The sequence below is a fragment of the Syngnathus typhle genome, linkage group LG5 (assembly GCF_033458585.1).
Source record: "Syngnathus typhle isolate RoL2023-S1 ecotype Sweden linkage group LG5, RoL_Styp_1.0, whole genome shotgun sequence".
Lineage (NCBI taxonomy): Eukaryota > Metazoa > Chordata > Actinopteri > Syngnathiformes > Syngnathidae > Syngnathus > Syngnathus typhle.
The window spans coordinates 18064451-18087120 of NC_083742.1; the positions used below are offsets into that span (position 1 = coordinate 18064451).

Here is a 22670-nt window from a genome sequence, read left to right on the forward strand (position 1 = left end):
ATAAAATAAAATAAAATAAAATAAAATAAAATAAAATAAAATAAAATAAAATAAAGGCTCCACTGTATAAAATAATGCAAACAGTATTTCACCACCTTCTAGTTATTAAAAGGAAAGAGAATTTGAGATCATGTTAAAAATGTTGAAAAAAGCAAAAAAATATATATCCCAAGAATGCATAATGTGAAAATGTATCACCGATGTGTTTAAATCAATCATTTAAGAGTAAAATGTTGCAATCTCCACCATTAATCAACTGCAGATGAGGTTTTTATTACTTTACACCCATTTTTGTGAAACGATAAAATATACGTAAAAGAAATTGTTATGTAAATTGTGTGTTGAAAAACAGTCTGATAAAATACAAAACTGTTAAACTGTTAGACAAAGAACACCCCCCCCACACACACACACACACAAATAAAGAAATTGCTTCTTTTTTAAAAACCCATCAGAGAGAAAAAAAGCTATATTTTTAGTGTTTGTGCATGTTTTTTGCACAGAGGTTTGTCTTTCTTGGAGAAGAAAGTTTGTCCCTCCAAAGTGATGGAACATACCTGTGGGCATAAGAGAAAAAAAAAAAGACACCATGTTGAGCATCTGAAGTGGAAAACGCATGAGATGAGGATGACCAACAGTCCATTGCACTTACAGCGCACACAAAGCAGTTGTCGTGCCACGTGTAGCCCAGCGCCTCCAGGAACTTGTCTCCTGCCTCGATGGGAAACTCGCATCCATGGCAGCCCGTGCCAAACAAACTGTAGAAGTCTGACAACACACACATTAAATAGCAGTACAATGTGATGAAACAAAAGTCACCTTTTGTGACATTGGAGAGAATTTTGAAAAGTGGACTGAAAACACTTTTAAAATGGTGATTTGTTGGTCTGACCTTGCTCACAGTAAGGTTCGCCATCCTCCAGGTGGAAGGTGTTATTTCGGATTGGCTCTTGACAGGAAGCGCACAGGAAGCAATGGACGTGCCACGTCTGCTTGAGAGCGTTAATCACCTCCTGGACCACCAAAACAAAGAGGTTAGCTAAAACCATCATCATCATACTAAAGAAAACCTTTTTTGACACAACTGGAGCCGAATTCAAACGTCACACTTGTACTATTACGACTAATTTAACGATCACAGTTTTTTTCTTCTTGCTCTTCTTCTGGGAAGCTCATGACTCGGCTTAAAATAGACATTCCCCTCCCTGAAAAGTGTGAGAACACCACCGGGACAGGGAATCAATGGAAAAGCTGGCGGGTCATACTAAATTGGTTGGGAGGGGGCGGGCTTCGGGGCAAGAGGGCGAGAAAACAGGTTAATAAGACGCTTTAAGCTGCTTGAAGATGTGTGAGAAACGGAGGCTTTGGTAGGGGATTGGAGGCCCTGGACAACTTTGGAACATGTGACGGATGAATGTCAGGGCACAAATATCTTAAGTTCAAAATCACACTGAAGCCTTCAAAGTGTCATTCTTTCAGCTTCAAAGTAGATTCTGGAAAAAAAATCATGTTTGTACACAAATACGATAAGTTATTATTCAATATAATGTGGAATGAGGACGCAGGTAGGTGTCGCCGTGCAAAGGGCAACCCGCTCACCCCCAAGATCTTAGCCTGGCAGCGGCTACACGTCGGCGCAAAAAAGTCTTCGTAGCAGTGTTCGCAGTAAACGTGGCCTTGCTCTTCCACAAAGCCGATGTCGGCCAGTGATGTGGTGCAGTGGACACAATTGAATTCTTCTTTATGCCACGATTTGCCCATTGCGACCAAAAACGGTCCCCTGAAACAATAAGAAAAAAGTTGATTTGTGTTTGAAGCATGTAAAACTACTATACTATGTTCTACTTTAAAGGGAAAGTAATAATAATAATAATAATTTTCCTTTACCTGATGACCTTATTGCAGTGGCCACACATGGGCGTGCGAGTCCCGGCAGGGTAGTGTTCCGCCATTTGCACCAGCGAGTCCTCGTCTTTCGGGTGGACCCGAGGCGCGGGGCGGGCGGGGGCAGGACACCTGGCCGTGCTGCCGTCGGACTTTACGCCAAAGGAGGGTGTGATTAAACCACATTTTGGACTCACGCCTGTTGAGAATGAACATGGATCACGACAGGAAACAAACTGTTTTTCCGCAAAACTGGACTACAATCGGTTTACTATTCTTTAAATGATTTCCTATGGGTCACAATACTGTGCAGGTACCATATGTGTGCGTGTGTGTGTGTGTGTGTGACTTCCTCCCAGGTGCGCGAGTTGTTTGACTTTTGGCCTTTTCGTCTGCACACCCAGCAGGTGTCGGCAAGGCAGCCTTGTCACAACTGTGGATTTTCCACATCAGTCATTGAAAAGACATACATACACACACACACACACACACACGCACACACACAGAGCAGCAACAGAAGACACACCTGGCTAAACACGTGCACTGGCTTTTGGCGCCACAACACGGTGGATGGACACAGGCATCGTAAAGTAAGTAAATTTTTCGACTTGAATCTACGCAACATACACTTACAGGCGCACACACACACAGTGTGTTACCTTGAGCTGTTGCGGGTGATTTGATCATGGTCTTGACAGTAGCAGACTCGTGGCTGCTGGGCTCACACTCTTCACTGTGTAAAGCAAAGTAACTCATTGACAAAGGAAGTTTAAGGAAATATTCAAGTGTAATTTATATTTGATACGGAGCAAAGATTCTATTGAGAAATAATATTGAGAGTATTTTCTTCAAAGCCAGACTCGTAACCACCACCCACATAGCCCGTGACGTTTTATCCACATTGGCCTGCCAGGTAATAATAATAAATAAAAAAAAGTCGATTTTGATGAAGATGTAAAAATGAAACGACATCATTTATTCAGACTTGTGTGTGTGTTGGTTTTTCATGCTGGCACACGCACTCTCTCTCTTGGGTGCCCTTGGTGGAATACAAGCAAGACAGAGTCCAGACCACCTACACGCTGACAGAGCAGAGACAAATATGGTCCTGCCCAAAACAACACAGCGCTCAGTCGACTTCCTACTTGGACCGGTCGCCAAGCCTTTCCGATACCAGCCCATAATATAACATAACACACACGTATTCAGAACCAGAGCCAGGATATGGAGTGGAAAGAGTCAAGTGAGAGTCATTGACAAGTATTTAGGCCAGATGCGGTGCGGACAGATGCCAGACTAGCAACATCGCGCGGGCTCATGCTAGTTCCGCCGCCTCCGCTTCAATCCATTCAGTTCATTTTATGTGCCGTATGGTAGGCGGAGGAATTTAGAGTGTAGTGCTTGCTAGTCAGCACTGAGGTCAAATTAGTCACGTGACGAAGCGTTAGACTTGTTCCCCATGTGGTCAACCTGTATCCTATATGGGCTAGCATACGTTTTTTCACACAGGGGGGTCCGAGTCCAAATCCCAGTATGTATTTGTTTTAGGGGTCGCATCTTCTTACAGAGATTGGAAAATTTCCCACAGATTCGGCCAAATTGAAAATATTATTACTTTGTAAAGCAAAGGTCAGAATGTGCGACTTGTGAATGCTAACTGCTAGCAGCTAACTGGCATGAAGTCAGATTTTTCTTTTTAAACATTCCATGCTCCTGTAGTAATGTTAAACGCGAGCTAGCTCATCGTACTGTCGGGCTAACAACATTTGTACCGCATTTATCGTCGGCCACGCTAATTACGAGCGAAAACACGTGAGGCTAACCCCAGCCTCTCGTTCATTAGTGACAATTACGCCGCGGGTTGTTAATATTCTCCAGTGTCTCCGGCAATTACCAGGGAGGTTTATCCCATTCCGCTCGACTGATTGGCTGATTAAGTAAGAGAGCCCCACTGTTTACGTTCATTAGCGGCCCATCTGGATATAGCATAAGCCTGTTTGCCAAAGCTACAGAACAACAAGAAACGAGATGAAGGAGGGCGTGTGTGATTTTATCAGCGCTGTTTTGTCCAGCAGTATAATGCTATCACCATTATCTAATGTATTCAATTAGTTGGGTTAGTCCTGTCGAAATGTGTTTTTATTTTTCATTTCTATCGCTAAATCAACAATCCCTCTCACCGTTAGACAGACAGCTTATTTTTGAAGTTCTAATGTTCTCTAGTTCTTTTATTATATTTTGCAATATACTGTTGCTATATTGCTTTATTGAAAAAAAATATATATAACAAATAAATGTGTTTTTAGGGGAGGGCTGGGCCACATACAGTTCAATCCAAATAAATTGAGTCTCGGTGGTACGTCAAGGTACCGCTGTGCAGTAAACGCTTGAAAGTTTAATACGGACAATATGTTACTGTCCTACATGAAGTAGGGCACAAATTGCTGCCTCGTTCATTTCAAGGCTTTGGGTGTCAGCATGGTTTCAGAGTAGCAAATGTGTTCCCATTAACTTGGCACCAGGAGGCAGTCCATATGTCCCCAGAGACAACCTTGAACACTGCGTTTGGTGTGAAAGGAGCTTTTGACCACTCACTGGCTCCTAGACACAACTGTACGCCACCAAAGAACGAAGCGTGTGCTTACGATCGACGCCTCGTCTACACGTACTGTAAATGTGAAGCGGCGACAATTGAATGTGATCCAAAGTCTACGAGAGCGTTAATCTGCCGGGTGCCCAAGTGAACGAACGTCAGTCATCTATCTATCTATCTATCTATCTATCTATCTATCTATCTATCTATCTATCTATCTATCTATCTATCTATCTATCTATCTATCTATCTATCTATCTATCTATCTATCTATCTATCTATCTATCTATCTATCTATCTATCTATCTATCTATCTATCTATCTATCTATCTATCTATCTATCTATCTATCTATCTATCCATCTATCTATCGTATTTTCCGCACTATAAGGCGCACCAGATTATAAGGCGTACCTTCAATGAATGGCCCATTTTAAAACCCGCGGGCCGGACTTTGGACACGCCTGCTGTAGTGGCTCAATATTGGTCCATATATAAGGCGCACCTGATTATAAGGCGCACTGTCGGCTTTTGAGAAAATTGGAGGTTTTTAAGTGCGTCTTATAGTGCGGAAAATACGGCATCTATCTATCTATCTATCTATCTATCTATCTATCTATCTATCTATCTATCTATCTATCTATCTATCTATCTATCTATCTATCTATCTATCTATCTATCTATCTATCTATCTATCTATCTATCTATCTATCTATCTATCTATCTATCTATCTATCTATCTATCTATCTATCTATCTATCTATCTGGTGGTGGTAAATAAGTACTGAAGTAACATCAACATGAAGGGGGCGGAAAAAAAAAAAGACCACAAGAACATGAAGAAGGATATGCAGCAAGTTTATTAGCTATAAGATAAAATGATACCTTTTTGACTCCACTTCAAATTTGCCAAAAGTAAACATAAATAGAAGGAGGAATATTTTACATAGCAAAAGCCTTTTGAAAGTATTAGGAGAACATTCACACAGTCACTCCGCTTTGTCATCAAGCCTAAAACAAGGGCAACATTTTTACTTTCATTGTCATCAGTTTTTAGACCACTCAAAGTGTCCTCAAACACTCTTTGGGACTCCCACGTGGAGGCACATGCACTTATATACACATCCTTGGAGACGACCACCGAAAACTGCTTGCTTGAACAACAATTAAACCTGCAGTGAGATGTGATTACTCGACGGACAAAATTGACAACCACCAAAGTTGGAAAATGCGTTTTGAAAGTAACCAGCTAGCATCAGTGTGGTCCACTTTGCAGATTCCACTGTATCGGCATCAGGGTTGTTGTTTTTTTTTCCTCAACGGTTGTAGTTGTAACATGCTGGTGTTCCAATACTTTTGTCCATGGGTTACACCAACTAAAACTTCCCCGACTAAAACTCCCTCAGCGAAGGAAAAACACATTGTTGAAAACAATGACTGTAAGCATGTGGTGTATATATATAAATATACATATGTACTCATTCTGCTCGTCTGCGCTAAAACGTCCTACTGTGCCATCAAGCCACTACAGCAGTCAATCTCACACCCGTGCACAAATACTCACAAACAGTATATCCATAAATATACGTATTTACACAGATCTACTGGACATTGAGGGTACGAGCGGACACGCCGTGGTGCCAGTCTCTCAGCTCGCCGTACTTTGGGCCGATCACCAAACGCGTGGTGGCCTTGTTCACTCTGAAGAGAACAAAGGTTCAGGATGACCGGGTTTGAGGTGAGGACCACAAAAACACGGCACAGCACAAAAACAGCCAGGCTGTGTCAATCGTGCAAAAAAAAAAAAAGTTTTGTCTTCTCTGATATTTAACAATGCGCCCAGCAGTCCACCAACAACATCTCAGGTTAAGACGCCATGCGGCTGGCTCACAACGAGCCTTTCAACACCACTGACAAATCACGCCAAGCCTCTACTTTTAATTCAACACCATTCCATGTCAACCACTCTTCAATACTGATATAAGACCCAGCTTAGTTGTGCATATTTGTCCAACCATATTATCTGTTTTAAAAAACGTAGTAGGTGTAACATTTAGTAAAAGTGTGACAATAACAACCACAAGCCTTAGTAGTCAGTTGTCAGTAAAGTTCAATGGCAAGCACTTACTTTGTCTTCTTGGCTGTGTCTGCTTCTTCTTCTTCTTGAGCTGCTTCAAAAGGAAGAAAAAAGTATTTTTTGGATGCTTATTCATTTTCCCCTTTTACCCCCCCCCCTGCCTCAATTTTGGTTTATTATTTCAATTCCTAATTCAAAGTAGCAACGGTTACGTACAGTTCTCGGTGCCCGTAATCTGAGCCAGAATCCTGAAGGATCTGGACTGGGTGGTACCGGTGCGCGGGCGCCAGTCCTCCGTGTCCTCCATGATGCGCTTCCGGCTGGCGCCAGCGTGAGACGGCACGTGGTAGAAGTGGATGTCGGTGTCCACCACGTGTCGGCGGGGAGGCCTGCGAGGAGGGCAAAGGTCAAAGTCAACCAGGACAATCAATTATTTTTCGGCACACGTTGTTAGGGATGGGATGAAATGCTTCCACGTTTGATGAAGGACGGCATGAAGACGATGGGCTACGATACACATGTCATGATACCGGGCACTTTTATTACCTGGGCGGCTGGGGTTTTCTTAAGAAAAAAAAAAAAAAAAGCAAAGACTAAATTTTCGACCTTTACAGAAATACAAAATTTGACATTGAGCGATACACAGAAAAGTGGAGGCTGTGTGTAAAGACTTACTTTAAAGTACTGTGAGGTCCACTAGAGGGAGATAAAGAAGAGGAAAAGAAGTGAGGTGATTGAGGTAGAAAAATAAATGGCCACTAGAGGGAGCCAAAAGCACACAGGAAGCTACATTAGGTAGGACTTCACGTTCATGCCATGGGAAAACCAAATACTAAGCTTTTTCTGTATGTGGTGATAGTTCAAGTATGACCTGTTTTTTTTTTACTTTTTAATTTCTTTGTTGAATCACAATCCTATCACCAACATGCTATTAGCATCAACGCTACGCGGCTATACGTAGTTCATGTATGTTAATTCAATCCCTCGTGACTTTTAGTCCTGTTCCTCAAATAAGGAGTTTCAGTACAGTAAAAAAATGACATGAAAAAAATAATAAAGTCATCCATGCATCAGAAACTAACTTTGTGACCAGAGGAGCTGCTGTCGTCTGCAAAGAAGGAGGGGGAAGAAAAAAAAAAGATTGAAAGGGGGCAAAAATAGTACGAGAGGAAATTCAAAACCGTTCTCAACAGGCAGCAAGCAAACAACACGCTGAGCCGACCTAAGCAGCCATGGCGGTGATGACCACAAGGGTGATATTGAATATCTAATAGAAAAGTGCTATTATAAATCCAATTTCCTATAAAAAGAATCGATGAATATTAAAAGCTCGCTTCTTGGATCGGCTCTGAAGAAAGAATTTTACACACACGAGCGAGCCCTTCCGATTTTCTGTTCTCACCACTCACCCGTTCAAGACTTGTCCACCCTGATTCTCAATTAGGCCCCGCCTTTGCCCCATGGCCACCTCACAGGCGTTCTCGGTGGAGTAGATGTGGATGGGCGTGTTGTACACGGACGACTGGGGCGGCGAGGAAAGAGGAGTGACGGCGGGGGTGAAGGCGGACGACGGCGACGGGCTGAAGGCGGCCGAGGAGGAAACGTCTGACCCGCAGCCCCCGTAGGGTCTGGGGGTCATGTCGGGTGGGGAGGGGGGATGAGTGATGGCCACGGGTTTTATGATGTCACATCTGCTCACCTGGCATGCAAACGCAAACATCACAGCATACAGTCACCGAAGCCTCTTTGGTGCTGGCTCAGTAAACTCGTACTGTGCCACCACTGGGGATTGGTTGTCTGCCATCTTGTGGCATCTCTGGGCAATTTGAAATCTACTCAGGAGCGTGTCAATGACTCGCCAAATATTTGGGTTACTTTCGTTTCGCAGAGGCATCGGCGTAATTAATGGCATTCCACAAGGTGCGAGTAATTTTCATGCAACCCACACACGCAAGAAAAATCGTTTCGCAATGTATTTCAACTGTGACAAGCCGCTGAAGGATGACACGCCAGGTGAATCATTTCCTTTCACCTGGTCTAAGATTTTATCTACATTTTAGTCACCAAATTGTCAGGGGTGTGTTAAAAAAAAAAAAAAAAATTAACGCACTTCTCAGTTCATCTCAGTTGCTAACCTGAGAGACTTGAAGTAATTTGGTGCTGCTGTTTTGCTTAGCAAATGAGTTTATATGGGCTCAGCTTTTCAATGTCTATAGAAATGAATTCATTTGATTTGATTGGAAAGATGGCGACTGTTTGAGGAAATACTTTACATCTTCTTTCATTTGGACTGAATATCAACTGGCGTGTGGCCTTGGTGAGCAATTGTTTTGTGATAAATATTGTGATCGTACCTTGGGTGCCACTGGAGGGGGCTTGGCCACTCTGAAAAGATAGAAAAAGGACGTCATTTCAATTTGATCTGCTTCTGTGCCAGAGCATCAGAAAACAGCAGGAGTTGCAACGTGCCTTCCCAATGTGCAAAGCAGCTATTTTTAGCCTCCCTCCGTCAACGTGATATCGTCGAGACCACTTAAGGCCACATGCTCTTCCCTAAAGGTCACCTGAGGAAACACTTTTAAATGGCCTCCAGTCAGGGCACATTCATGGCCAGTTGTTGATTTTATTCAAATCAAATTTGCATTTCAAAATGACACTAATCAATTCCAGCCAGTCTCATTTTCTATTTGAAATACTTGACAATGACACGACTCCAATTGCTTGTGACTTGGAAAAGGCCAAAAGCAAGTTCAATCTGTATATGACCTGCTGTTATTAGACCTGACCGAACATTACTTTGAGGTCATTAAAACTGTCCGGTAACCGAAGAGGAGTCACAGCATTCCGACGAGAGCGAGCCCTTTCCAGAAACGTCTGTTCATTCACCATGAGATAAGCACTTTCTGGAAACTCGGGCGCACGTCTGTATTCTTTTTATTACAAACCATTTGGCGCCTTTTCCCAAAACCAAACAAAAATCCACACCATTTGAAAAGTTTCATTCCATTTTTATGACGTAAAACGACACAAATGGCAAACACGCCGTAGACCAAGCTACGGGCTTCTCAAACAATGAACCCTCGCGCACACACCCTGTCAGATATTTTACGAGCTGGAATGTTTGTCCATAGCGCAAATATGCGAGGACCGAGGGAGTGGGTGCATGGTGACAATGTGACGCTGACAGGCGTGACATTCATACCTCTTGAACACCCAATGGAAATATCTACCAAGGTCTTCCGGTATGCGCCACACCGAAGAGAGCTTCGATTAATCGTTAAAGACTTTTTCTTTACTGTCAAGTCATTTGAGCGGTGGCACTTCATCATTTGTCCTCATCGCGTTACTCGTGAAGAGCCTTTGCAGATGTTTGTTTGCGAGGGGGGGAAAAAAAAAAAAACACCTAGCGGGTACTTAGGAGGCTTACAAGAGGAGACAGCAGTGTAAGAAATGACTAATATTGTTTTGCGTTATGATCATTCGTCAATAAAAGGCTATTTGTATTGTATGCAGTCAGGCTAAGGTAAGTTTTTTTCAGTGGTTCCATAATTTGAAGCAGACAGACCAACGTGATGAAGAGAGGATGCCAGCAGGACCAATCGTTGCCACGTGTGCTCGACTACTCGGCTGCCCCGGCCGGCGTAAATGAATTTGTGCGTTAAAGGCGGCTTGAACTTGGAAGCTCGAACCGGGTGGACCGAGCACAGCCGCCATGTGGAGTTAGCGCCAGATAGGCTCAAAGCTGGCCCCCAACAACAAAAGAATTGCTTTTAGGAACGTCCCAGCCAAAGCAGGAGACAGAAATGCCGATATCATGGTCGATTATTTATTTTAAATCACGTGGTTCTGCTTTTAGAGAGAATTCCATGCAGGAGGAGTTAAGAATAGCAACCCCTGCCTTGAAGGCTAACTAATTACGTGCCGGGGCCCAGTAAGGGGAAGTATTAATTGGGGGAGGAGGCAAGCTGCATGAGAACATCCAAATGCTTGAAGCGCCATCCAAGTGGATTTAATTAGACCATCGGCTCCACATAAGAGCTCAAGTTGCTGTTCCAGAGATTGTTGCACAGCTGACTTCACTCAGGAATAACATATTCCATAGATAAAGCTAAATGTGGAAAAGACAGCAAACACGTACAGCAGACAGCTTTCAATTAAAGAGGAGATATTATGTCATTTTGCTACGGTTCAATAGATGGATGATTGGAGTACCGTATTTTCCGGACTACAAGGCGCACCGGACTATAAGGCGCACCATTAATGCATCATGTCAGATTTTTAATCCAAATCAAATCATCCTCCATTTGATCTTTTTTATTTCAACTTCAGACGCAACAAATGACTTTATAATCACAAAATAATGATCCATCGTCTTTTTGATTCATGATTAATAGTCTTCAGTGGGCCACTTATGATTGCTTTCATGACACAATGCTTCGGGCCAGTTTAAATTTAGGAATTTGGTCCATATATAAGGCGCACCGGACTATAAGGCGCACGGTCGGATTTTGAGAAAAGTTTATGTTTTTAGGTGCGCCTTGTAGTCCGGAAAATACGGTAACACAATTTAGTAAAGCTTTTGTGATATGTTGTGATCGTTCCACAAATGTACATCTCTTAACAACAAGCGGACTACACAGATACGCTATCAACAGTTTAAGAAGGACAGATTAGCATTAGCTTGTGATAAGCGCACATACTTGTCAAGTTGTCAATGTAGTGTTGGCGAGTATTTTGGTTGGTGGTGTGTCACGTACGCAGATGCGTTACACAAAATGAAAAGTGCAATTCGGCAGCTTGGTGATGAAATGCGGCTTCCACCCAAATGCCAATCTACAACCGAATGCGAGTATATAAGGATTGTCTCCTTTAAAGTCAGATGATCAAAAATATTTTTTTCAATACTGCATTCTGATTATGTTTGTGGATTATGAATTAAAATCGAAGCAATTTTATGCGATTGAATTTGACTAAAACTCAAAAAAACAAATTCACATAAGCCCGTAAAATATTGAATTGTCAAGATTTGAACACTTTACAACTGTCATAAAACATTTTAGATTTGATTTGTGCCAATTGTTTCTGCGGCTAACCACGTTACCTGCCTTTTTCGCTGACTTTTTCGTGTGTCATTTGTTTTCCCCCTTCTCTGAATATAACACCTTTTCTGAATCATGACATGTAATCCATGCTGAACTAGTAATAAATCAATTTACCGTTTATTTATCTTTGAATGAATTCATCTTAGCTTATCTTGAGGATCGTGTAAACGAAAGTATGCGTTGATTACGATTGATTTGAAAGCTATCATTAGAAGAGTATTTGCTTTGGAATGAAGCCTCAACGTGTCATTTCAATCAGGCTTGTCCTGTCTACCCAAAACTGATTTATAGTCATTACTAAGTAGTCGTGAGGCGACAGTGTTTTATTATTCCTGTCAGAACATCCCATGTGATCCTCCAGCTGCGTGTTTGGGTATCAGTCATCATGACAGACTGGCCGAGAGAGATCTGGTTTTAGTTTACAGAAAGGTACATTAGAGACAGAAAAAAGGAGCAACAGTTGAGTTTGTTTTGTGCAATTTGTCGTTCTTGCCCTCAGCCGAGATTTTGTTTTGTCTTTTTAGGGATTTTACAATGAATTTAGAGATGTACACTACCGTTCAAAAGTTTGGGGTCACAAAATTGTTTGGGTGACCCCAAACTTTTGAACGGTAGTGTAAATATTATTATAATAAAATATTATGAATGAAATATTCTAGATTATATTTTATATTTGTATAAAATAATATATAATCTATGAATATAAGTATACATATATAAGATTTTTTACTCAGAAGATTATATATATAATCTATAAATAATTATCTAAATAAATATATACACTACCGTTAAAAAGTTTGGGGTCACCCAAACAATTTTGTGACCCCAAACTTTTGAACGGTAGTGTATCCCTTCAGCATAGTACGACTTTGCGCCGTAAACATGCGAGCTGAAATTGACTGGAATTAGAAATAAGAGGCAAAGAAGATCCCCTACATCAATTTGTTGAATACGGTTTGTATTTGTTGCTGTTCTGTGTGTGTTAAGCAGCACTTGTTTGAAGGTTGTATCGTGCTCGGGTGTGCTCGAAATGTGCAAAAACAAGCCGTTTGCAAAAGACGGGCAGCGGCAGGTGTGTCTAAATGTGGCAACGTTCTCCCTGTATTAGGAGCGTCCTGGCAAATACGACGGACGAGCCTGGCCAAAAGCCACGGCGATGGGCTTTTGGATGATCTTTGGCCAATACTGGAGCCTGAGGGTGAAGGACACAGACAGGTGAGGGAGCTTTGGCCGTGGAACATCACTGGCAAGTGACGAGGCAGCTGCGGGGAGGCGTGGCAATCGCTACTCGCCGGTATACACGAACTGACTGTGGAAGATCCCGATCCATCACACTCATCTTTAGCTACGCGCAGATGAGATTGACAATGCAAGCCGACCCAAGAGGCCAACATGCATCTCCAACGCACGTGCGTCATACACACGGCGGAGCAACTTCGGACTTCAAATCCAAATCTTACCGTCTCTATTCCGAGAACGCAATGTCAACAAAATGAAAGCGTACACCCCAGCCCGACATCAACTTCCCAAACAGAACCCCTCGCTGGGGACGACTCCACGCCAACTTTCTGAACTCCAAAATAACTCGAGCAGCTGTCAGTTTGAGAGCCGCACGCACACGTTCATGTATGCGCGCATGGATTCATGAACGAGTATTCATTTACGTGCAACATGTTCTGAAGTGTTCTGGTGCAACAATGACTTTCCTTGTTTACGTATAAAAAGCTTATTTACATTTACTGCATGAGGGCTAGCAATGTACTTTGAACTTTCTATTTCTTGGTCCTTGGGTGACATCTTGAGGAATTAAATGAAGCAGGAAGAATTGGTAAATGACTTCAGGGCAAATTTGGTGTGTCTGTCAGATTTTGGCATCAAAATAAATCTGTCTAATCGTGCATTTAGAAAAGGGGTATTTAACTTAAGCTTAATTTAGCATTTTTTTTTCTACAAGGTTAGAACAAAGGTCTGGAGTTGAGTCACAACTTTGTAGTCTTGTAGAGTGTGTGTCATTTTGCTACATTTGACTTTTATGCTATCGGTGTAAAATCGGAGCTAAAACCGCTAAGTTAGCTAATGATCATGAAAGTGAAAAAGTATGCCTTATTTTTATGAGGGGGGGGGGGGGGGGGGGGGGGTTAGTGTGTGGATTAGACGAGCACCAGGAAACCGTGAATCATTCTTGGAGCCAACCAAAATTGAAAAAAAAAATCTCAAGACCATGCTTGGAGAATGTTTCTATTCTATCAATCAAAAACTCCAATTCGACCACATAAGGAGAGACGTTGTTACATGCTACCACTGCAGAAGTGTAACTTCAAACAATCCCAAAGGATATTTTGGAGACGAGTGCTGAGACATGATCTTAGCATCACTGCTGCAACGCTAAGAGTGTAAATCTGCCGTTACCGCACATCAGAAAAATCAGATTGTGTTTATCCATGATTTATTATGGCCTGTCATTGTGGCTCTCCACATGAGTACACACACCCCAACCCCCATGATGAGTCCACCATTGATGCATTGGGCCGGGAAGAACAACACGGCAATTATGTGCTTGGAGCCCCTTTCAACGCGGAAGATCTCAAAAACAACATAAGAAACGTTCAGCACAAAAGCTACTTCCAAACTTTTTGTTCTTTGCGTGATATCTTGGTATCTTGATATCTTACCCAAGCTGCGACATGTCTTTTTATAGCCCGTGATGCTTCAGGTTAATTCGGTTTCTTTTTTTTTAAAGGCCATAGCACCAAATAACATTAAACGCTGCACATGTAGACATTAAAATAAGTTCCTGTGTTTTTTTTTTTTTAAAGCCCAATTAAGACGCTGGATGCAATGTTGTGAGTTCACAACTGGACTCACAAAACACTAACAAATCCTTGTAATGATTACTGGATATTAATTCATGTGTTTAATTGTTTTTCATGCAGAATATTTCTAATGTGGCATCATAAACGCGAGATAGCCCAACGGGAAAAAAGACATTGAATGGGTACATCGGCCTTCAAAGAATACCAAACAAACTAGACGAGAGGATCCTGAAGTTCCTAAACAGTGCTAGTAAAATGAGCGTTGTGTACTAATAACTTTGCAGACATATGTGCGCCACATGTGTATCAGTGTAACAAGATAGGGGCAGCTGCTTTCCCTGTAAGTATCTCATCAAATTGAATTTAAAATGACAATAAGGGTGAGAATGGAAAAATCATTAGGACTTAAAAGGGTGCTAAACTTAGCATACTGATGTTCTGGAACCTGTTGTCTGACCTTTGGAAAAACATAAATGTGTTTTTCATCAATGTGGCGGTTTGTATTGATCCCAGTTTGGTTTTTGTCCTTTAACCGCAAAGGCATTCTTTTAGTTGATTAACTTAGCATGATGAGTCTGTTCGAATGTACAATGGTAGCCGAAAAATGCCTCGAGGGATTGTACAGTAGGGAAATTGTGACGTTTGCCGTTTTGACCCTCTGAAAGTCTGATCAAAACGGTCGAGCAACACTGAAAAGTGACAGAACACGTCAAACTAATCGAAAGTCGAAGACCAAACTGGCCCTGTTCCTCTAAAGTCCAGATGTTTGTCATGTATGGCCGTGTTGGAATACACAGAACGTCTCATCTGTCGATGCCGAGGGCCTCTAACAAAGAAAATCTGGAGCCTCATAAGTCGAATCCATCTGTCCCCAATCAGACTGTTTGATCACACACTTAATAAAAATGATACTGGGATCACACCACATGGTACCCCCACCCACCCCCCTAAAAAAAACATGACTCTGTTTGATCAATGACAGATCATTTTTCTAACGCTCACCCAAACATAAGCATTGATCAGCAATAAAGTTGACATTTCAAGGTTCATCGATCGCACCGCACCTACATTTCAGATTCTCAAGAAATGTTGTTTTGAATTATTACAGAAAATCCTATTTTTGAGATGCCGTTCTTACGTTGCAATTAATAAATGGCTACAACGTCCATTAAGGCCTGAAATGGTCGTTAGAGGCCGAAGCCTAAAGACTTACTTCTGTAGGGTGAGGCTGAGGTTGCCTGTGCAGTTCTTGATCTTGTTCTGGGCCTCTAGGTGGTTCATCCCCTCTGTGGCAATACCGTCGATGGACAGAACCATATCTCCGATAGCGATGCCAGCTTTGGCCGCTTTGCTGCCATCGTTCAGCTGAACAAATGAAATAAGCATCAGTTGTTTGGATTGACTTCGATGGGACTTTTGCCCTTTCAAAGGTTGGCAGAAATGAAAAAAAGGGTCTTTTGGATCTTTTTCCATCACCAGTTGAATAGCCATCGAGCTTGGAACCAATTAAAGGCATAAATGCCATCCCACCTTTTAAGGATGCCTGTTAAAAAGGTGTTCCTGGATTTATGAGGTGGGATGCAAAAACAAACCAGTTTATAGCGTTTGGACAAACACCATGTAAGTCTCGCTTTGCCTGACACTGCTTCACGATGCCTTCAATGGTTGCCGTTCTGTTTAACCGTATTGAATATATGTACTAGGGGTGTAAATCGCGGGTCTTGTCACGATACGATATCATATCGATACAAAGAACTACGATGCGATATTTGCCGATATCTTAAAGCCTGCTGCGATTCATTCACGATATAGTGCTCTACGATCGATATATATTTTTTTTAAATAAAAAATATAGAACAATATCCTGATTTATAACAATTCATACGCAAAATCAACAAGGTACTGCAAACTCTTTATTTAGGAAATTACAAGAGTATTGTAGTATACAAAGTGCTTATTTTAACACTGAACTTTGATGTCGTGTTTTTTCTTTAAATGAGCGGCGAGATTTGTGCTCCCTGAATATTTGATCACCGCATGGCAGGATTTCTGGAACTGGATGAACTGGATTTCAAAATAAAGTCGCGTCTAATGTCCGAGGTCAAACACGGCGATATAAATCGATGTTTACCTTTAGCATCGATGCCAATAAATCGTCGAGCATTATATCGATTAATCGATGTGTATCGATGAATCGTTACACCCCTAATATGTACAGTTGATTATGTTTTGACACAAGCCAGTGTGATTGTAAAAACGTGACCCGAAAAAAACGTCGTGGTGGGTTTTGGGGGTCTTGAAAGGATGGCATTTCGTAAGAATGTGTTACCATGCTAACGTTTCTTCCACTGTCTCGATACATGCTAATAGGTTATGTAAGCACGTCGTGATAAAAAGCAGACTACTTTCTTATCAGCAGACAGAGGGCGGACAGTGACATGTGTAGGATGTTACACCCTGCATTGCTTGTCTACCACAACAAAGAACTGAACTCAAACCCACCCACCAAAAAAGAAAAAAAATTTATTCCGCCGTTAGATGTCTATTATCAGCGTTTTAGGTATTGGGCAAGGGTGGCGCTGGCATTTCTTCGGGTCCGAGAAGGTTTCAAGTAGCAGTGAGGTCATTTGTTTCTTTTAACACAATCAAAACAGACCGCACACACACCTTAGTGATACCAACTTCTCCCCTTGCAATGAATCCATTTGATCCGGCGGTATCGGATATAAAAGCATAGTTGAAATTGTAACTTTTCTGCACCCTTCTGGAATATTATCTCACACACACACACGTATACGCTGCATACTGTATATGTAAAGACATGACGAGACGCTCAGGCACGGCTAAAAAAGATACCGGGATTAGCCTTAACGCTCTGTGGCCCCCCCGACCGTATATAGTCATATTTTCCCAACACGTGCACATTAAATCACTCACACATTCACCGACAATTGGAAGTGGCTCTGAATTTGACAATAGTTAGACTCAAAAGAGCGCACAATCACAACAAAAACGGAATTAGTCGCTGTTCGGTTATTTTCTAATTATCGAAAAACGATTATTAAGAGATTCTCCACAGAAAATATGTAGCTGTTGAGACAGTGTGCCAAGTCATTCAACATGTGGAAGGAGGTACATATAGAACATTTCTGGAAGGGTAAAATCCAATTATGATGTTATGAACAATACCAGCTTTCCAGCACAGGAAGTGACGGTGAGGAAAGGCAAATGGTTCTGGACATGGGTAACACAAAAAAAAAATCTATTTACGGACAGATTTCTACCAATGGCGACGTAAAGACCCTCTATAGCAAAAGTCTTGTATAGTTGTTATTTTAATTTTGTAAACACCATGAAGAAAACTCTTCTTTACAGGCCTGCTAAAAAAAAATGCAAGATTTAAAATTAAATATTTAAAACGAGGCTTCAAGCACAAGTGTTCATATGTCTGCGTTTTACCTCGACAACCCAATCATTGAGTCCCGCTGTGAATGCCGGCTTGTTTTATTCTACTTTTAGCGACTTGTCGTCTAGCCTTTACGACTTGAAAAGTCTCAACTTGCTGTTGAGAAGGACTTTAATGGGGCTGCTCTTTATTGAGTCACACTTTTCCATTCAGAGGTCCATTTTCAGAGCAATCTGGCCTTTAGGATTTTAGTACTCTGTGGTTCTTGTTGTTCCGATTAAACTAACCAACCGCCTAATGGAAAATATCGTATTAAAGCCACATTTTTTTGAAAAAGAAAAAAAATGGTGATGTTTTGGGGGGCTTTTGTCTTACCCTGGAGATGGTGAGGGGCAAGTTGAAGTCTTTTCCGCCTTGTAGCCTAAAGCCCCAGGGGGCCGGGCCAGACAGTGTGACGTTATAGTTGCTGCTCATGGTTTCTTTGTGCTGGTTCTTGTTACGTCCGAGGGAAGCGCTACAGAAAAGCAAAGTGACAAATGTTGCGCGGTAAAAAAAAAACATCACCAACTTTTTTTTTTTAAATACGGAAAAATTTAATAGGGAAAAATAAATATTAATAATATATACAAAAAATACAAATAATAAAATATGTAGAATTCAACTAAAATGCTAAAAAAAAAAATCAACACTGACATTCAAATACACTAAAAATAATTGAATTATAATTCTTTACTTGAAAACAATCAAGTATAAAACAAAGTTAATACTGAAACTGAATTTATGCAGATAAAAATTACCAGACGTCCCCAGCGACAACCCATAAAAATTGATTTAAATTTGATCGCAAGACAGTACCCGGATTCCACTTCATTTCAGAAATGCACAACATTTTTAGAATTTTTGAAGACGCAACTAACGTAGCACAACTTCACAAACATTTCAATGCATTCCGTGTACTTTAACGAAAATCACACTACCTTTATTTGAATCCCCAGAGAGGCTTTGCAGGCAGGTGAAGACAGTATAATAATCCCCTGGTGTGCCCGGGACAATCCCCTTCCCAGCAAACACACTGAGAGTGTGTGAGGGGGCACATGGTGGAGCAAATGCTTTTATATATGGGGAGGGGAGGCCAAGGCTGGCTGAGGAGGAGGAGTGAGGGAAAGAAGATGGGGTGATGAGAGGTTAGGATGGCCAGGGGAGGATGAAGTGACTCAAGATGACGTGACTGAAAAGTGCTTGGGAGTCCCACACATGACGAGGGGGCGGAGGCAGGGGACAGTTTATCTTTAGCCAGGATATTTTTGACGTGGAATGGAGGCGAGAGTCTGTCGACTCTGATCTCTATAGCTCTACCGCTCACTTTTTCTTGAATTATTAACTTATCTGTATTACTGTTCGAGTATTGCTAACACCAATACAAAACGGTCTAACAGATAACATTCATGTTGCTATGTTCAATCTTTTTAAGGAACGCATATATGAATACAAATGGTGGAGCAACACACATAGACAAAAATATAACACTACTCAGAGGCATATATTCCTTATCCTCTGTATGAAACGGCTTTATTAGTAATGCATCTTACTGAAAAATGAGGAGTGTCTGTGTCATTGGATGACTTTCTGATATTTCTAATACAGTATCGCAACCAACGTCGGTGTTGCCCGGCTCGATGCGGCAAAACGGGTACAGTTAAAAGCATGCGAATCGAAATTAAGACTGGTTGATACACGATGAGAACCCATCCAAATCTTGGATTGAGGTTGGCTGACAATGAACTATACCATCTAGTTGTTGTTCACTGCATTTACGGTGACAGATGGGACAAAAGCTGATGCATTCAATGTTGCGTCGTGGAGATACGCTGTGAACCCGTTCTAATATTGCTTTTGCTAGATTTGACAGATTATGTGTTCAATAGGCGTCAAAGATGGAAGAAAAAAAAGATTGATGGGCCAAGTGTAATGATATGAGAGCCCGGACAATAGACTGTGTGCTATAGCGTGAAATCTCGGGCCTTCCGACTGTGCCTTTGTTCTGTCCAACAATCTATTCCAGTCCCATATGCTCACCTCTCCAGATCCGCATGTTTAATGACCAGAGCTTAGCTGCCCCCGACCACAGACAGACACACACACACATGCACACACACCCATGCATACTTCATCACGTTTGAGACAAGCCCCACCCCTTTGTGGTTTGCTCATCTGCCCATCGAAATAACATTTAATGCATCATCCGTGTGAATGAAAAGGGGGATAGCCACCCTCTTATTCAGCCACCTGGTGTCTCCTAGACTCCGTCCCCCACCCCACACACACCACTAGCACAAAACAATAGCAAAGAGATACAGTATTTGTTTGATTCTAGGTTACATCATTTGAATAATCTTGTGGATTTCATTGAATTCAATCAGAAGAAAGACACTGTAAATTAAATGAAAGATCAAACAAAATCCCTTTGATCACAATAAATGTTATTTTGCCCAGTGTATTTGTCAGTTAAGCAATCCCCCGGCCCCCACCCCACCCTTCAAAGAAAGTATATAATTTACTAACAAGTCCTCATTTGTATGTAGTGTTTGTAGTTCCCCACCCCACCTTTTAAAGAAAGTATATAATTTAGTAACAAGTTTACTAAGACAGACCTTATTTGTATGTAGTGTTTGCACTTCCCCACCCTGGCGCTGAAAATTCCATTTTTATCTGTCTTGCACAATCATTTTCAGGGCCACGAGAGAAATGTGAGCTCCCTCTAGTGGTACCCAAGACCTTTGCATTTATGTATTCTCATGTGATCTATTCTATGTGATCTAAATTTTACTTACTTCACTGGTTCTTCTATATCAGACAATTTATTTTAGGTTTATTTACCTGACATGTTTCGGCGGGTTCTTCCGCCTTCATCAGAGTGTCACTGATGTGGTTGTGACGCGTCTTTATCAGCTGATGGATGAAGGCGTGGCTCACCTGTCAGATTTGACAGGTGAGTCACACCCTCAGCTGTCAGTTCACCTCTCCAAAATGCTGTTCCAGGTTGTAGAGAGCATGTAGGCTCCCTCGTCCCTGTTGACATCAGCGTTGGATCAGGGAGGCCATTGAGATCCGCAAGCGGGGCCCGAGGACCATCAACAAACTCAGTGCTCCCACTAATTCAACATAATGGTGAGTTTTATTTTTGTCATTTGTACTTGTTTTTATGTCAGTCGTATCATTTTATTTCATCGTATTTATATATTTATTATAAATGTATTATTTATTTGTATAAATGTATTATTTATTAATATAAATGCCGGTCCGTGAAAATATTTCTGACATGCGTAAAAAAAGGTTGGGGGACCACTGATCTATAACATGTTTATCAATAAAATAATGCCTGTAGATTAGATGTCCTTGAGGAGCAGAGCGGTGCCGGAGCTGCCGAGAATCAGGAGACTCGGCTGGCCTCGATTGATGGACTCGATGGACAGATACCAGTTAGGCTCCAGCACAGACTCCAAAAGGTACAACCCGCCTGCACCACTGGGTTTCTTGACAAAGAGACAGGATGTGGGCGGCGGTGGGATATGGTTGCTTTTGAGCAACTGAGAAAACACATTTTTTCACCATTAAAAAAAAAAAGGTCTTTTACTGTTGTAATCTATGATGGCTGGGTGGACAATTGGAAGCGTTTGACTCACTTTGAGCGAGCTGGCATCCACTGTGAGACTGTAACAACTGCCATCGTGCCAGAAAAGAAAAGCAACGTGCTTTTTGTCACTGTCTTCAAGTAGCTCCACCTGAAGGTCTGGGAGGGAAAGTATCAATTAGGTGATTGCAGGAAATGACTCATCATTCAAATACATCTCAAAGACAAAAAAAAAAAAAAAAAAGGAATACGGCAGACGTAGCTTGACGATATTTCTATATACAGTATGTGAGGGGAATGCGTCATTTCAAGAGAGGATTGAAAAAGAGTCGAAATTTGTAATTACAACAATACAATACTCTTGGTTCCCTGCTTGTCGATGACACACAGCTTGATTCCATCCCTGTGCTTTAGCGCAGTGATGTATTTTCCATCTAGAGTTTTCAGGGTGCACCGCTTGCTCTCGTAGGTCATGACGCTCACTCCCAGATAGACGCCACTGAAATGACAATTCTGTCGTCATCATCATCATTTTCCAAAAAAAACAAATGCCCTGGAATGTAAACGCAGTAGCTCAGACTTGCCACCGGCAATAAAAGCCACAAATCTTGACATCCACTTAAGTTTGCAATTTGAAACAAAGGAATCATGCAAATATGCAAGTTTATTGTATTTGTTTACTATAATAAAAAGTTAACACTTATGTCTCATGAATGCTTTTACGGATGCGTCTAATGATAATCTAAGAACATGCACAAATTGTGTTCACGACAATACTTAGTAATCTTTTTTTTTTTTAGCATGTTCCACAAATGTCCTTATAAAAGCCTAAAACTGAACAATACAACTTTATCAAAGGATTTTCCATTTAAAAAAAAAAAAAAAAGCTATGGAAACTAATGAAAAGTCAGCCAAACAATATGAACTTCTCAAAGTAATTCTTGCACTCACCTTAGCTTGCTCGGCAGTAAGAGCTGGGAATCTTTTCCGATGGAGAGAAGCAAGTGAGCTAAGTATGTTGCATATGTGCCCGCCTCCACATTTATCAAGGAGGAGCTAATTCAAGGGAAGAAGTCCGCCAATGACAACCGGACACTGACGCCTGCTGGGAAGTGATTAAAAAAAAACAAAAAAACACTTCCCACATCAGATCTGTACTTCTGCA

The 22670-nt window shown here is 41.5% G+C and overlaps 1 protein-coding gene across 3 annotated transcripts; it reads right to left on the reverse strand.

Annotated features, from left to right (window-relative positions):
- Positions 1-252: 252 nt before the first annotated feature.
- pdlim5a (PDZ and LIM domain 5a) lies at positions 253-19012 on the reverse strand. 3 transcript variants are annotated; one of them, XM_061277673.1, is made up of 15 exons: positions 18852-19012; positions 18250-18388; positions 15682-15833; positions 8908-8938; positions 7636-7661; positions 7229-7249; positions 7100-7117; positions 6770-6942; positions 6605-6644; positions 2544-2617; positions 1888-2083; positions 1600-1780; positions 893-1013; positions 653-768; positions 253-557 (listed from the first exon to the last, which is right to left on the reverse strand). In XM_061277673.1, the coding sequence occupies exons 2-15, from the start codon at positions 18346-18348 to the stop codon at positions 468-470; spliced, it is 1338 nt and encodes a 445-aa protein (XP_061133657.1). In that variant the 5' UTR covers positions 18349-18388; positions 18852-19012; the 3' UTR covers positions 253-467. The 3 variants fall into 3 exon arrangements, with proteins under 3 accessions (XP_061133657.1, XP_061133656.1, XP_061133658.1); XM_061277672.1 differs by having other exon boundaries at positions 6605-6647; XM_061277674.1 differs by lacking the exon at positions 7100-7117 and having other exon boundaries at positions 6605-6647.
- Positions 19013-22670: the final 3658 nt, after the last annotated feature.

Excerpts from the sequence above, each read along its gene's own strand:
- pdlim5a (XM_061277672.1), bottom strand. The coding sequence starts at position 18,348 with ATGAGCAGCAACTATAACGTCACACTGTCTGGCCCGGCCCCCTGGGGC. Across the intron at positions 6,648-6,769 it reads GATTACGGGCACCGAGAACT|CAGCTCAAGAAGAAGAAGAA; the intron begins GTACGTAACCGT and ends TTCCTTTTGAAG. Across the intron at positions 2,084-2,543 it reads ATCACCCGCAACAGCTCAAG|GCGTGAGTCCAAAATGTGGT; the intron begins GTAACACACTGT and ends CATTCTCAACAG.